General features: G+C 46.1%; 1 protein-coding gene across 5 annotated transcripts in view; it reads right to left on the reverse strand.

Moving 5' to 3' along the window:
• The window catches only part of LOC119858574, a 58,678-nt gene that overhangs the window by 20,902 nt on the left and 24,700 nt on the right, over positions 1-13,076 (reverse strand). For all 5 annotated transcript variants that reach the window (XM_038409543.2, XM_043518433.1, XM_043518435.1 and 2 more), the window contains exons 3-4: positions 5,758-5,919; positions 2,245-2,398 (exon numbers count right to left, since the gene is read on the reverse strand). In XM_038409543.2, the coding sequence (XP_038265471.1) occupies positions 2,245-2,398; positions 5,758-5,919 (316 nt within the window). The remainder of the gene's footprint in view (positions 1-2,244; positions 2,399-5,757; positions 5,920-13,076) is intronic.

Raw genomic sequence — 13,076 nt, forward strand, 5'->3', positions numbered from 1 at the left:
GTTAGTTCAGATTCTCCTATGGATCCAAACTTCCCAGCTGACTGTGTTCTTCATAACAGGCTGAGCCCAATCCCTCCAAATCTGTGGGAAAATTTGTATTGGAATCCAAATTGCACAGATAGGGCTTAGCTCTGTCTCAGCTAGCATGTGCTCTGTGCCTGTTTGAGATGGTAGGATGCTCATAATTGGGGCACGGGGCTAAGGCTTCCCACATTAGGTCAAATCACATCTTGTTTTGGATATATTAAGGTGCCAGTGAAGAACTATCCTAACACACGGGCTAAGGAATGTTGAGTTCCTTGAAAGGACAGTTTAATGAGTACACTTCCCTTAGCTCCTCTCACCATGTCTACAGGTTAGCTAACCCATATTAAAATCCTAGAGTAGACAAGGCAATTGTTTTAAAACATGTTAGCTGGTCAAGGTAACACTCTGGGTTACCCCATAGGATTGACCCCAACCAGCTAATATGGTAAAACTACACCGGGCCTTGTATACACTAGGAGAGTGGTTCCCAAAGTGGGGTCCCCGGCTCCTAGAGATCTGCTAGGGACTATGGGGTGGGGGGTCTGTCCAGTGATGAGATGCAAAAATCTTAACAACTTTTTCCCTCCTCACCGCACGAGGGGGTTATGCCCCGCCCCCCGGGACTCCTGCCCCATCCAACCCCCTGCGTTACTTGATGCTGCCCCACCCCATCCACCCACCTCCCCTGTCCCCTGACTGCCCCTGGAACTGGGCAGGAGGGTCTCGTCGGTCACCATAGTGGCCAGAGGGACCTGCTGGGGGGCGAGGTGGGGAGTCCCTGCGGAGCTTACCTGGGGCGGCTCCTGGGAAGCATCCAGCAGGTCCTTCTGGCTCCTAGGGGCGGGATAGCGAAGCTGGGGGGAGCTGGAGCATGGCTGGAGCACCCATGGGGAAAATTTGGCTCCCTGCCAGGCCCCAGCTCACCTCACCTCCGCTCTGCCTCCGCCTCCTCCCCTGAACGCACCACCCCGCTCTGCTTCTCCGCCCCCCCCCCGACTTCCTGTGAATGAGCTGTTTGCACTCAGGCCCAGGGAGGCAGAGGTTAGCTGGGGCAGGGAGCGGTTCCCCTGCGTCCCCCCCCGGGATACCTGCTGCAGCGTGGGTGGCCCTCCTCCCCCCCCCCGCCCCAGCTCCCCTCCGCCTCCCTGAGCTCAAACAGCTCATTCGCGGGAAGCCGGGGGGGCGGAGAAGCAGAGCGGGGCAGTGCGTTCAGGGGAGGAGGTGGAGGCAGAGCAGAGCGGAGGTGAGGTGAGCTGGGGCGGGGCAGAGAGCTGCTGGTGGGGGCTCTGCACCCACCAAATTTTCCCCGTGGGTGCTTCAGCCCCGGAGCACCCACGGAGTCAGCACCTAAGGTGCCACTTTTGGCCAGTTGTTAAATTTAGAAGCCCTTTAGAACCGGTTGTCCCTCGCGGGACAACCGGTTCTAAAAGGGCTTCTAAATTTAACAACTGGTTCCAGTGAACCGGTGTGAACCGGCTCCAGCTCACCACTGGGTCTGTCCCTTGAGCCAAGGCCAGAACATGTCAGAACAATGTTCTGGCACTTTTGCCCCATGGAGGCTCCATTTTGTTCTCAAAATGGCATCCTACATGCAGTGTGACTTCACATGTACTAGATATAAGAGGTCAAGCTGGTAAGGGTATTCCCACACTGGCATGGGCATTCGGGTAGTACCAAAACTTGCCTATTCAAGACTACACCCTCTCTGTGAGGGGTTAGAAGGTGTCAAGATTCACAACACTTCTACAAGATAGGAAAGTAATGCCCCCATTTAGGAAAAAACAGAAGTACAGATACTGACTAATAGAATAAAAGTAACATGAAACTTGTTGGAGTCTGGGCCAATAAGTTAGATACCAAAGGGGTCCTTGGCAGTAAAAGGTTTGGGAAGCACTGAACTAGGATTTTAATGTGGGATAACACAGGTAAAAATTACACCATTTTGCCTAGTGAAAATAAACCCACAGATTCAGGGACCTCTAACTTCTATAAATTTCAGATAATCCCACTTGAGCATGAAGGCAGGATTGAGCCCTTTGGGCCTGATCTCCATTGTCCTGTGCAGTCATTTACACCTGTGCAAAAGCAGTGCAAAACCCTACTCACCTGATTTAGTAGCATTTTACCCCCACTTGGCACAGGTGTAGATGACAACACAAGTTGCAGGGTAGGAGTGAATCAGCGCCATGAGACATCAACACCAATTCCGAAACTCACCTCTTTCTGGGATGATTGAAAGGTCGGACTGGTTTCCACTCTGAACCAAGAGACTGTGCGGTCTGCTCCTCCCAGTAAAAAATTTCTTCACCTCCTGATACGAGTTGAGCAAGATGCTGGCAGCTCCACAGGAACAGTGCTGCAGAAAATACTCCTACATCAGACAAAGAGAAGGTATGCGGGCTGTTACAAGGTAACTGGGGCAGGGAGATATTGTGGACAAATTGTAAGGATTCCAAACTAGAGATGTCCAGGGTTATTCCATGTTTTCTCTAGCAGCTGATCCCTAAAGACTCTGAGTGCTTTGGAAATAGTGGTTTGTACTAAAGGCCTGACAGGTGTAAGCGTACCTGTTAGTGATTAATATTTTGATCCCTGCATCAGCATCCTGCTGAAAACTTATAGACATTGACTGATAGTCAACATATTTTAACATCTCTTCCAAAAAGAAATTGAATTCACATTTCCAAATTCACAGCTGCTCAACCAAGACACTGTGTGTGTAAATAAACACATCCTACTATAGAAGTGACTCACAATTTAAGATAATATTATTTCTGTAGGAACATGCACAAACAATAGTATCTTGTGTTTTTATAGCCGGGATGCCAGAGTCAGATAAAATGTTGCTAAACAAATATGCTGTAGGTGGTATTCAGTTACTTGCCAAAGCAGTGACATCTTGATTGCTTATTAGAGCATAAGCTTTCGTGAGCTACAGCTCACTTCATCGGATGTAGCTCACGAAAGCTTATGCTCTAATAAATTTGTTAGTCTTTAAGGTGCCACAAGTACTCCTTTTCTTTTTGCGAATACAGACTAACACGGCTGCTACTCTGAAACCTGTGATCTTGATTGCTTGTAACTGACTCTGTGAAGAAGTTTCATGTATCAGCGTAAGGCTGTTTTGCACCTAAGTGAACTGTGATTTTAAATTCAATATCATTTTCCCCATAATTTATAATCTTGTCACGTGTGTGGAATGCGGTCGTTGTTTAAAAATGCCCAGGAATGCTACACAAGAGTTTAGGACAAGACGTGAAGAGTGCTTTATCCATTTGCAACTGCAGGGGAATGTAACTAGGTAGAAGTAGATCCTTACTGGTGTTGGCATTTGACCAGGACACCAGGGTAAGCTCCTTTTAAGAACAACAAGCAGTCAATTTAACCCTAAGTTAATCCTCTCGTCTGAAAGCTGTTTACCCAACAGCATAGTGCTCTATAATGCCTCCAGGCCGGGATGCTGCTTTGCAGAGCAGAGGGAAGAGTGCCACCTTCTTAGACTGGGATTTTTCACTGGGGCTTAAAGGAATCCCTTGCGAGTCAGTGGGAGTTGGGTGCCTAATTCCCTTAGCCCCCTTTGGAAATCCCAGCTCAAACAGCATCCCTGCAGCATCTGCTGTGGATATTCCTTGGACACATCTCCCCCAAGCACTGTTTGTGGCTGCTCAGCTGATGAGATCTGCTAGGATCCTAGGAGAAGGTGGTGCAGGTAGCATTCTGCCACCCTTTGATACTGCACTGGGAGACACAGCTCTCTTTCTCCAGGAGTCCATGTGTCCTCTAACTGATGTGTTGCTTTTTCATCTCTTGGTACTTTCCAAAGGATTAAAGGACTCTCTGGGGAGGAAGAGCTTAGAAGCCTTATGATAAAAAGGGGGCTTTCTTGTCAGATCTCTTGTGCACTTAGGATCCAATGCTGTGAGCTGCTGAGCACCCTCAACTCCCAGCAGAACCTAATAAATCAGCAGAGTTCTGTTGACTTCAATAGGACATAGATTCCTAAGTCACTTGGATGCTTTTGAAAATGTTACCCTTAGTCTCCCTGGCCCAGATCCTCAAAGGGACGGGAGTTAGGCGTCTAAATACCTTTGAGGAGCTGGTCCTTTTGCAGTTGGGGATAACAGTATTTCCTACATCACAGAAGGGTTGTGAGGATTAATACATTGAGGATGGTGAGATGTTATGGTGTTGGGGAGGTCCCTTAAATACTAAGGGCAGGTAATTAGTTAGTGTTTGTAAAGTGCTTGGAAAATACAAAGAGCATATTACTACTGTGAACTAGATACCCCATTGGTGGGTGCATTACATTAGCAGATAGGGAGATTCTGCCAAGGGATCTTTAAAAATACAAATGCATGTAGGTTAAAAATGTAGGGCCAGATCCTCAGCTGGTATAAATCGGGGTAGCTCCTTTAATGTCAATGGAGAGGCTATGCTGAAGATTTGGCCTTGGTAATGCAGATGCTAAGGGTTGCTGCAAACAATGACTCACAATTGTAAAGATTTCAGGAAATGTGCTAACCATTCCTGGGCCCTGTGTAGGAGGCAGCATTGGTCTGAGGGAGAGAGCTGGGCACAAGGAGATTACTGAAAGTGCCGTTTTGCTGACTCACAATGCCACATTGGCTTTGTTTCTGAAAGGGGGCAAGTCACCTATTCCAGTTGCAGCCCAAGCAGGTGGGTGAGAAGCACGGGGGTGGGGGGGAGAATGTAGTCAAAAGAATAAAGGATTCCTCCTCCCCTGCTCCCCCCCCCAAAAAAAACCAAATTGCTGAGCACTGAGTCTGACAAACCTCTGCTATTGAATTGATGGTGATAGGTTAAAAAAAAAAACATGGAAGGATGATTGTATGGCTAAAGCATGAGACTGGAAGTCAGGACATCTGGGGTCTGTTCCCATTTCTGATGCCACCTTCCTGTGAAACCCCGGACAGGTCATGTCATCTCTGTACCTCAGTTTCCCTCTATTTAAAGTGGGGAAGATAATGCTAGCCTGCCTCACAGGGGAGTTGTAAAGCTTAATTTATTACCATTTGTAAATCACACTGAGATTCTCAGAGAGAAGCACCCAGCGATACAGCTATTTGTGAAATAATGTTTCAACCCCTACCCCACCCCCCGGCCAAACAAACTGATGAAAAAGAACATATTTCATTTTTGTTTGGCAGCCAAACATCAAAAAAAACTTCAGTTTACAGCAACCAAAAACAAAATGTTTAGGTTTAAAACCAAACATTTGGGAGTAGTAGGAGGGGTGTTTTTGGGGTGTGGGTGGGGGGCTTGGATGACAACCCTAATATTTTTGACAAAAACAGAAATGTTTTCCAATTTCCACTAAGTCAAAAAGCCATACTTGCCACCCAAAAATAAAAATTTCAACAAATTAATAATAACATTATATAATATTAATGACAGGTTTCAGAGTAGCAGCCGTGTTAGTCTGTATTCGCAAAAAGAAAAGGAGTACTTGTGGCACCTTAGACGGCTATAAATCTCTCCTCTGTTTTTTCCACCAAATGCATCCGATGAAGTGAGCTGTAGCTCACGAAAGCTTATGCTCTATAATATTAATAATATTATTATCCTGAAGTAAATAAGGAAAAACCCCGGTAACTGCAGTTGGAATGTGGGGACTATAAATCCTGCTTTAGGGTTTTGTACCCTCTTGCTAGGGCTGAGGTTGGCAGCATTTTCCCATAACCCAGACAGCACCTGATTACCTGTTCTTACCTCCTTTATCTGGCTCATCTTCTGTTCCTTCTGCAAACCACACACTTGCTTTTGGAGTCGCAGATTGTGTTCCTGCAGCTGCCCGATTTTCTCTATCAGCTGACAGATGTGTTCCAGATACCCAAGGCCAGAGCCGAGAGCCTTGGTGTTCCCTTGGTTCACCTGCAATGACAAAGCCGTTCAGAGCACAGACCAACAGTGGCAAAATCATTCCGAGCAGCTATTGCCCTACCTCCCCTGTTACAGTTTCACAGGCCACCAAAAATACACCGGGCAAGCAGTGTGGGTAAAATGAGAACTGGCCCAGGCCTTTATCCCAACCCCAAACCTTATCTTTGAGGTTAGAAAAAGTCTGTTTGGTTCACTTTTTTCAGCCTATGCTGCACCCCCATCTCTCTCCACTCAGAACCAGCAGTGCTAAGGTTTTCAGTGCTACCTAAGGAGTCCCAGTAAAATGAAATTTCACCTTATGATAGCCCCAAAATGCGTCATCTTACAGCATTGCTGCATGAACTGGAAGAGCAGGGAGAGAGGCTATTTCCAGCCCAAACTTTCAGGCTCAAGATTCAGATGGAGCAGATTTCAGTGGGCAGCCAAACTACTAGGTGCTCGTCTCCATATATTTCATTTACACCCACAGTTATCCTTCCAGAGTGGTGTAAAAGTCCCATAGCATAAGTGAGAATCTGGGCCTAGAACATATGCAGTCACACTCCTGGGTCCAAATTCATCCCTGATGTAGCTCCACTGAAATCAATGGAGCTGCACCCTGGAGGAATTTAGCCCATTGACATCAATGTGAGTTGCATCTGTCTGCATCAGGGCCGATTTTGGGCCCCTCCAACTGTCTGATCATAGAATCATAGAATATTAGGGTTGGAAGAGACCTCAGGAGGTCATCTAGTCCAACCCCCTGCTCAAAGCAGGACCAATCCCAACTAAATCATCCCAGCAAGGGCTTTCTCAAGCCGGGCCTTAAAAATCTCTAAGGATGGAGATTCCATCACCTTCCTAGGTAACCCATTCCAGTGCTTCACCACCCTCCTAGTGCAATAGTGTTTCCTAATATCCAACTTAGATTTCCCACACTGCAACTTGAGACCATTGCTCCTTGTTCTGTCATCTGCCACCACTGAGAACAGCTGAGCTCCATCATCTTTGAAACCCCCTTCAGGTAACTGAAGGCTGCTATCAAACCCCCCTCACTCTTCTCTTCTGCAGACTAAACAAGCCCAGTTCCCTCAGCGTCTCCTCATAAGGCACGTGCCCCAGCCCCCTGATAATTTTCATTGCCCTCAGCTGGACTCTCTCCAGTTTGTCCACATTCTTTCTGTAGAGGGGGGCCCAAAACTGGACGCAGTACTCCAGATGTGGCCTTACCAGTGCCGAACAGAGGGGAATAATCATTTCCCTCGATCTATTGGCAATGCTCTTACTAATGCAGCCCAATATGCTGTTAGCCTTCTTGGCAACAAGGGCACACTGCTGACTCATATCCAGCTTCTCGACCACTGTAATCCGCACGTCCTTTTCTGAAGAACTATTGCTTAGCCAGAGCAAGCTACAGTGCTTTGCCACTCTGGGACTAATCTAGTCTGGGGGACAAGATCTCTGCTGCCTTTGCACCTTGCGGAGTCATTTGCAGCTATGCAGAGTGGGTGGAAGACACTACCCCAGTATAAGTGAGTAGGGAAGTCTGATTGGGTGGCATGGCATAGGTGTATGTACACAATGACACAAGGACACAATGTCGAAGGCGACAGAGAACCAGGCTGTAGGTTTGTAACCTATGCCAACATCTATATCACTGCTGATTTAGCCTTATGTCACTAGTTAGGCAGTGAACTTCATTCTGGGCCTAACCCAAGCCACTGAAGTCAACAAGAGTCTTTCCATTGGCTCCAGCAGGCTTTGGATCAGGTCCCCTGAGCTCCTTACCTAGGTGGCGATGGGTGTTTGTCTTGAGGAAAGTATGCAGGATTAGGCCCCCTATATGGTTATGGCAAGAATTAGATGAGTCTATTCCACTGTCAAAGGGTGACTGGTCTGTTTAATGGGGGTTGGGAGCAGTGCATCTGTGACTAATTACCTGCCACCCAACTGGGCTTAAGGGAAGGCACCTTGGCCTCATGAAGGGAAAGACAGCAGCTGTGGGAGCTGCTGAAGAGGGCTCCTGAAGGAAGCTGCTGGAGGAGTGGCTGAGAGTCCAGAAACGCTGGTCCAAAGAGTCCCGTGCAACACCCTGACTGCAAAGAGGAGAGACTACAGTCTGGGAATGGATGCATCTAGGGTACGTTGAGGGATAGAGCCCTGAGATGACTCAAAAGTGTGCCTGGAGGAGAGGCTTGGAGCCAGCCAGACCTCAGGGAGAGGAAGGGGCTGTGCCCAGTGGGAGACTGTGAAAGGAATAGATGGAAGAGACTTTACTTTGGGTTTACTTTGCTTTATATGTGAACAAACCAGTCCCCAAGAAAGAGGTTGTTATTGTATATAAATCTCTGTGGGTTATTTCTGCGACTTTGAAAGAGAAACTGAGGTGATGGGCTGCAGAGCCACATTTGGCCAATAGGGGGTCACTGCAGAGGAGCACACCCTTTGACATACACATAGACTTACATGTTCCATTTCTTAGCATGAGAGTAAATGTTCAGTCTTTGGAAGAAATGCTGTATTGTCATTAGGTTTTGTTTTGCTGTTGTCCTTTGGGAGACACCATGACAAATAGAAAAGGTTTGCCCTCTGCTTTATTCTCTATATTTGGTGGCAATTCTTGGGACAGAGCAACTTGAAGCAAGCATTGGTGGGTGAGCTGTAACTTCTGGAAGAGGGGATTGCCTGCATGCTGTTTGTGACTGCCTCTATTCCACACTATGTAGCAAAATAGACTCAGACTATAACCCGATTCTGCATTACTGATTTCTCTTCCACTGGGAGGCTGACTTGGAAGGCCCCACAATTCCACTGTCACTCAGCAGAGGGGCCACTCTGGTTCCAGCGTGAGAAGCTGGTCTCAGAAGAAAGGTAACAATTTTGTCCAGTTGCATATTCTGCATCTGGCTGCCTTGTCTGGCAAACGCATTAGTCTTCTTTATTGTAATAATCTGTTGAACATCCCACTAACAAATACACACAGAAGCTCATTTACACATTGGCTCTGCCTGTCGATGGGCATGTGATATCAGTAAGTAAAATAAACCCAGATTTTTACAAAAGCCTCTGCTCTAAAGTTTATCTTACGTCAGAAGGTTAGTTGCCTCTACAAAAGTGGGAAGCTCACTCTGTGTCCTTTCTCACAGCAGTACACATTTTGGGGGGAAATACAAACCTCGGGTCTCTTCCTGTCTTTCCATTATGTCAAAAAGTTCTTGGTGGGTTCAAAAACTAATCAGCATCAGGATTATTTTAAAATAAACAATGATACAATGTTATTTATAAAATCTGTTCTTATGTTCAAATGGTTTTAAGTCTGAGTCCGTGATGTAAATACTGTGAAATCATATTAAATAATGTGACACTGAATAAATCAGGAATATTAGCTCACTTTCCTTATGATTGGTTGCACTCTTTTGTGGGCAGAACTATTAAAAAAGGAGTCAGGATGGATTTTGATCTAATATAAAAAATGTATGTTTAAAACATCAGTGTAGCAGGAGGGAGACAGGGATCCAAGAGCATTCAGAGAACAGAGAATCAATGTGTTCCTTTTAGAAAAAAAGAAAAAGCCCTGTGTTCTATGGACTCTAGCCACAATTTTCAAAAATGACTAGTGATTTTTGGGTGCCCAACTTGAGACACACAATTTCAGAAAGTTCTGAGCACCCACCCTCTGAAATCAGGCCCCTTTAAGCTGCCTCAAGATGGGCTCCTCAAAATTGCTGGGCACTAGACATGTTTGACACTTGAAATTTGTAGTTTGCACAAAATTTTGACATTCTGAAAACAGGTTTTGGTCTGAATCAGGACAAAACCAAATATCACTGAAATTTCCTGCAAATTGGAATTTCTGAAAAACTTATTTGACTTCCCCCCATTTTTATATTTATTTCCTACCATATCAGTAGTAGTGCATAATATGTCAGTTGAAATAGTCTATTGGTTTTTTTTTGTTTGTAAAATCATTTAGGGAAAAAAAAGAGGAAAGAAAACCCAGATGCTCACATACTGTGTGCTTGGGGCAAGAAGGGATCAGGAGTCATCCGGCTTAGATTTTCAGCTGGGGTAAATTGCCCTACCTCCATTTACCTAAAGGGTTGTGTCTGGAACACACTGCACTACAGCTATTCTCTCCTTTCCTGGGCTCATGGGAAGCCATGCATTTGTGCTCCCTATGCTATGGGGCAGCCAGGGGCCTACCTGGCCCTCAGTGCAAGTCAGACCAACTGTCCCAGGGTGATTGCGCCCCTTTAAGGAAGAGGATCTCAGTCCTTCTGTGAACGAGCAGTTGTGCCTTGGCGAGGCCCAATTAGCAGGCAGGGTAGCACCTCAGCTCAAGAGTAGGGCTGCCAACTTTGGTTGGATGAATTCCTGGAGATTTCATCACATGACATAATCTTTAATTAAAGATTAATCTTTAATTCTTGATGACTCCAGGACAATCCTGGAGTGTTGGCAACCCTACTCAAGAGATAGATAAAGAATCTTGGGAGCCAGGAAGAAGGATAGTAGGCCAGGTGCAGGGAGGCCTGGATGATTGTCAGTGCCAGAGGAATGCCCAGGGAAATGGGGAGATATCCCAGGAGGGCTGTGATAATAACAATAAGCACAGGGTGTGTGGATGCTATTTATGTGGATCCTTCCTTTGGCCCATTTGAACTCTAGCAGGGGCTTCTGGGGTTGAGCCCTCCAGGCTGAAGGATGATTGAGACTCATGAAGAACCTTGAGTCACAAAAAGGGGAGGAGCCAGAATCTTTTGAGTTATGGCATTGAACTTTATTTTGTGATCTGAGATCTGCATATTAGTAGGTTTTCTTAGCCTAACGGAGCGCTGGCAATGGGGAAACCAAGGGGTGGGGGGGGCGCTCTGAGATGGTGACCTTATGGCAGCACCCTTAGGGTGCTAAAACTAACGCTCTGCTGCCTATGAGCCCTCATTGGCCCTCGGAAGGAGAGAATAGCTGCAGTGCAGTGTGCTCTAGCCGCGCCCGAGAGATCCATGGAGTTAGGGTGACAACCCAGCTGAGGATCTAAATCAGATTAAAGATCAGATCTAACTAGGCTGGCATGCTGGCCACTCAGATTCCCAAACAATTCTTCAGAGTGCAGGTAATCTGACTTATCATCTTGAGTAATCTTCAATTTAAGTGATTAGCATCATCCTATAGCTATCCTAGCAAATGCAAATGCAGAAAAGATGATTTGTCTAACACCTTAGTACACAGGGCCTGCTGCTCCCGCCAGCAAAATTAAACATTCTGTTTTTATGGGTATTTAAGGTCTGAGCCAAAGCCCCTCGAAATCATTAGAAGGCTTTCTTTAAGGGGCTTAGAACAGGCCTTTACATTTCAGTGCCTCTCTTTGCTGATAGCTCCCAGAGCTCCAAAACATTTGTTCATCATACTAGAGGAGAAAATGAGGACTGAAGGATTTTAAGCATCAGGCAAGTCCTAAAATGTATTGCAACTGCCCTGCAGTTACAATGCAAGTTCACTGCCTCTGTCCTTCAGCAGTGGGGGATATACCTGGAAATGGGTGCCTTCGCTGCCCTGCTGTGCAATATACCTGATTTGGATTAGGGTTATGTCTGTTAATTTTTGATGTGCCTGAAACTGACAGAACTGATGTCAAGCACAGAAAATTTTTGATTTGGTAATAGAGCAAATTGCCTCCCTAATGATTGCTCAGCAAGAAACGCCATGTGGCCTTTCCAGGAATTTCTTTCAATAGACTGGAAATATTTAAGCAGCACTCCCTAAATATCATCATCTGGCTCATGCAGCGTGCTGCTCGGAACCTGCTGTATGATATCCTGGGGTCAATCTTTCTAAAAGCTAGAGAGAGAGCTAGGCTAGCTTACTGTTGTGCCACTGTACAATTACAAAACAGATTCCATTGCAAGTGCCCCTTCTTCCAATTCCATATGATTGTAGCTTCCTTGAAATGTTCATCATCAGAGCTGAAATTTTCCATTATTCCTACCTGAAGGTGATTATTTTTTAATAATGTTTGAGCAAAAGCCATTTTTGACATGGTGATAAATATATAGCAGTAAAAAAATATATCCACTGCTGTTCTGGGATGAGGAGACAGGGATGGACAGACAAGGGGCAAAATAAAAAACAGCTGAGTTTTGGGAATTTAGGGGGACGAGATCCTGCTTTCAGATACATTGGCTTAAATACTGAGTGGATCAGATCTTATGCTGTGTAAATCAACATGGATCCATTGATTTCAACAGAGCTATGCTGATTTACACCAGCTGAAGATCCAACCCAGCAACTCTACTGTGAATTCAAGGCATTACTCCAGATTGATGTAACTGAGAACAGAAGCTGGCCTAGACTTCCTCACCGACCGAGCCCTAAACATTTGGGTGCCTGAAATGAGCTAGTGTGAATCATAGCCCTTTGGGCTTGGCCCTTGTTTTTAAAATGATAAATATCTGAAAATGCAGGGCTGAGCATCCACAGGGGAAACGTTTAAAATTATAGCTACAGTCTCTGGGCAAGATCTTCAGCGGGTTGGGTGCAACTCACCCTAGCTCTTTGGACATTGGTGGAGCTACACTAGCTGCAAATCTGTCCCTCAGTCTCTAGCTATTTGCCTACCACCTGTGGCTGTAAGAGGTTTAAGTGCAGTTGGTGCTGCCAGGGGACAAGGACCTCCCTTGCCTAATCTAGGTGTAATCAGGACTCGTGATTGTGAGCATCTCATCAATGCTCTGTCCTGCTCTGGGCTCAACCATAGGCTCTTAGTTTGGTGCATACCCTGGGATTTTCTTCCATTATGGCTCTTTGGAGAGTGCTCTGGGGAAGAGCTGGATCTTATGGCATGATCTGAAGTTGGCATGGGGAGGCTTTTCCAGGTCGCCAATGGGAGGATGTTCTGGAGTCCTGAGCCAGCTATTATAAAGGTCACACAAGGCTTAGATTTATTCAAAGCTTCCCAGAAAAGGTGCTGAGTGCCCCGAGAGGCTTGGACCCCTTCACCCACTCACCTCTGAACTCCCACTGAACTCAGGATCAGTCCATAATCTTGTAAACTTTGCACGGTGTGTTGCGTGTTAGGACGAATGTGAGTGAAGGATGCACTCATGGATGCACACATGGATACAAGCAAAGTCAAGTGCTAGGCACCACCCACTGGGGTGAGCAGTAGTGCT

The sequence above is a fragment of the Dermochelys coriacea genome, chromosome 7 (genome assembly GCF_009764565.3).
Source record: "Dermochelys coriacea isolate rDerCor1 chromosome 7, rDerCor1.pri.v4, whole genome shotgun sequence".
Taxonomy (NCBI): Eukaryota; Metazoa; Chordata; order Testudines; family Dermochelyidae; genus Dermochelys; species Dermochelys coriacea.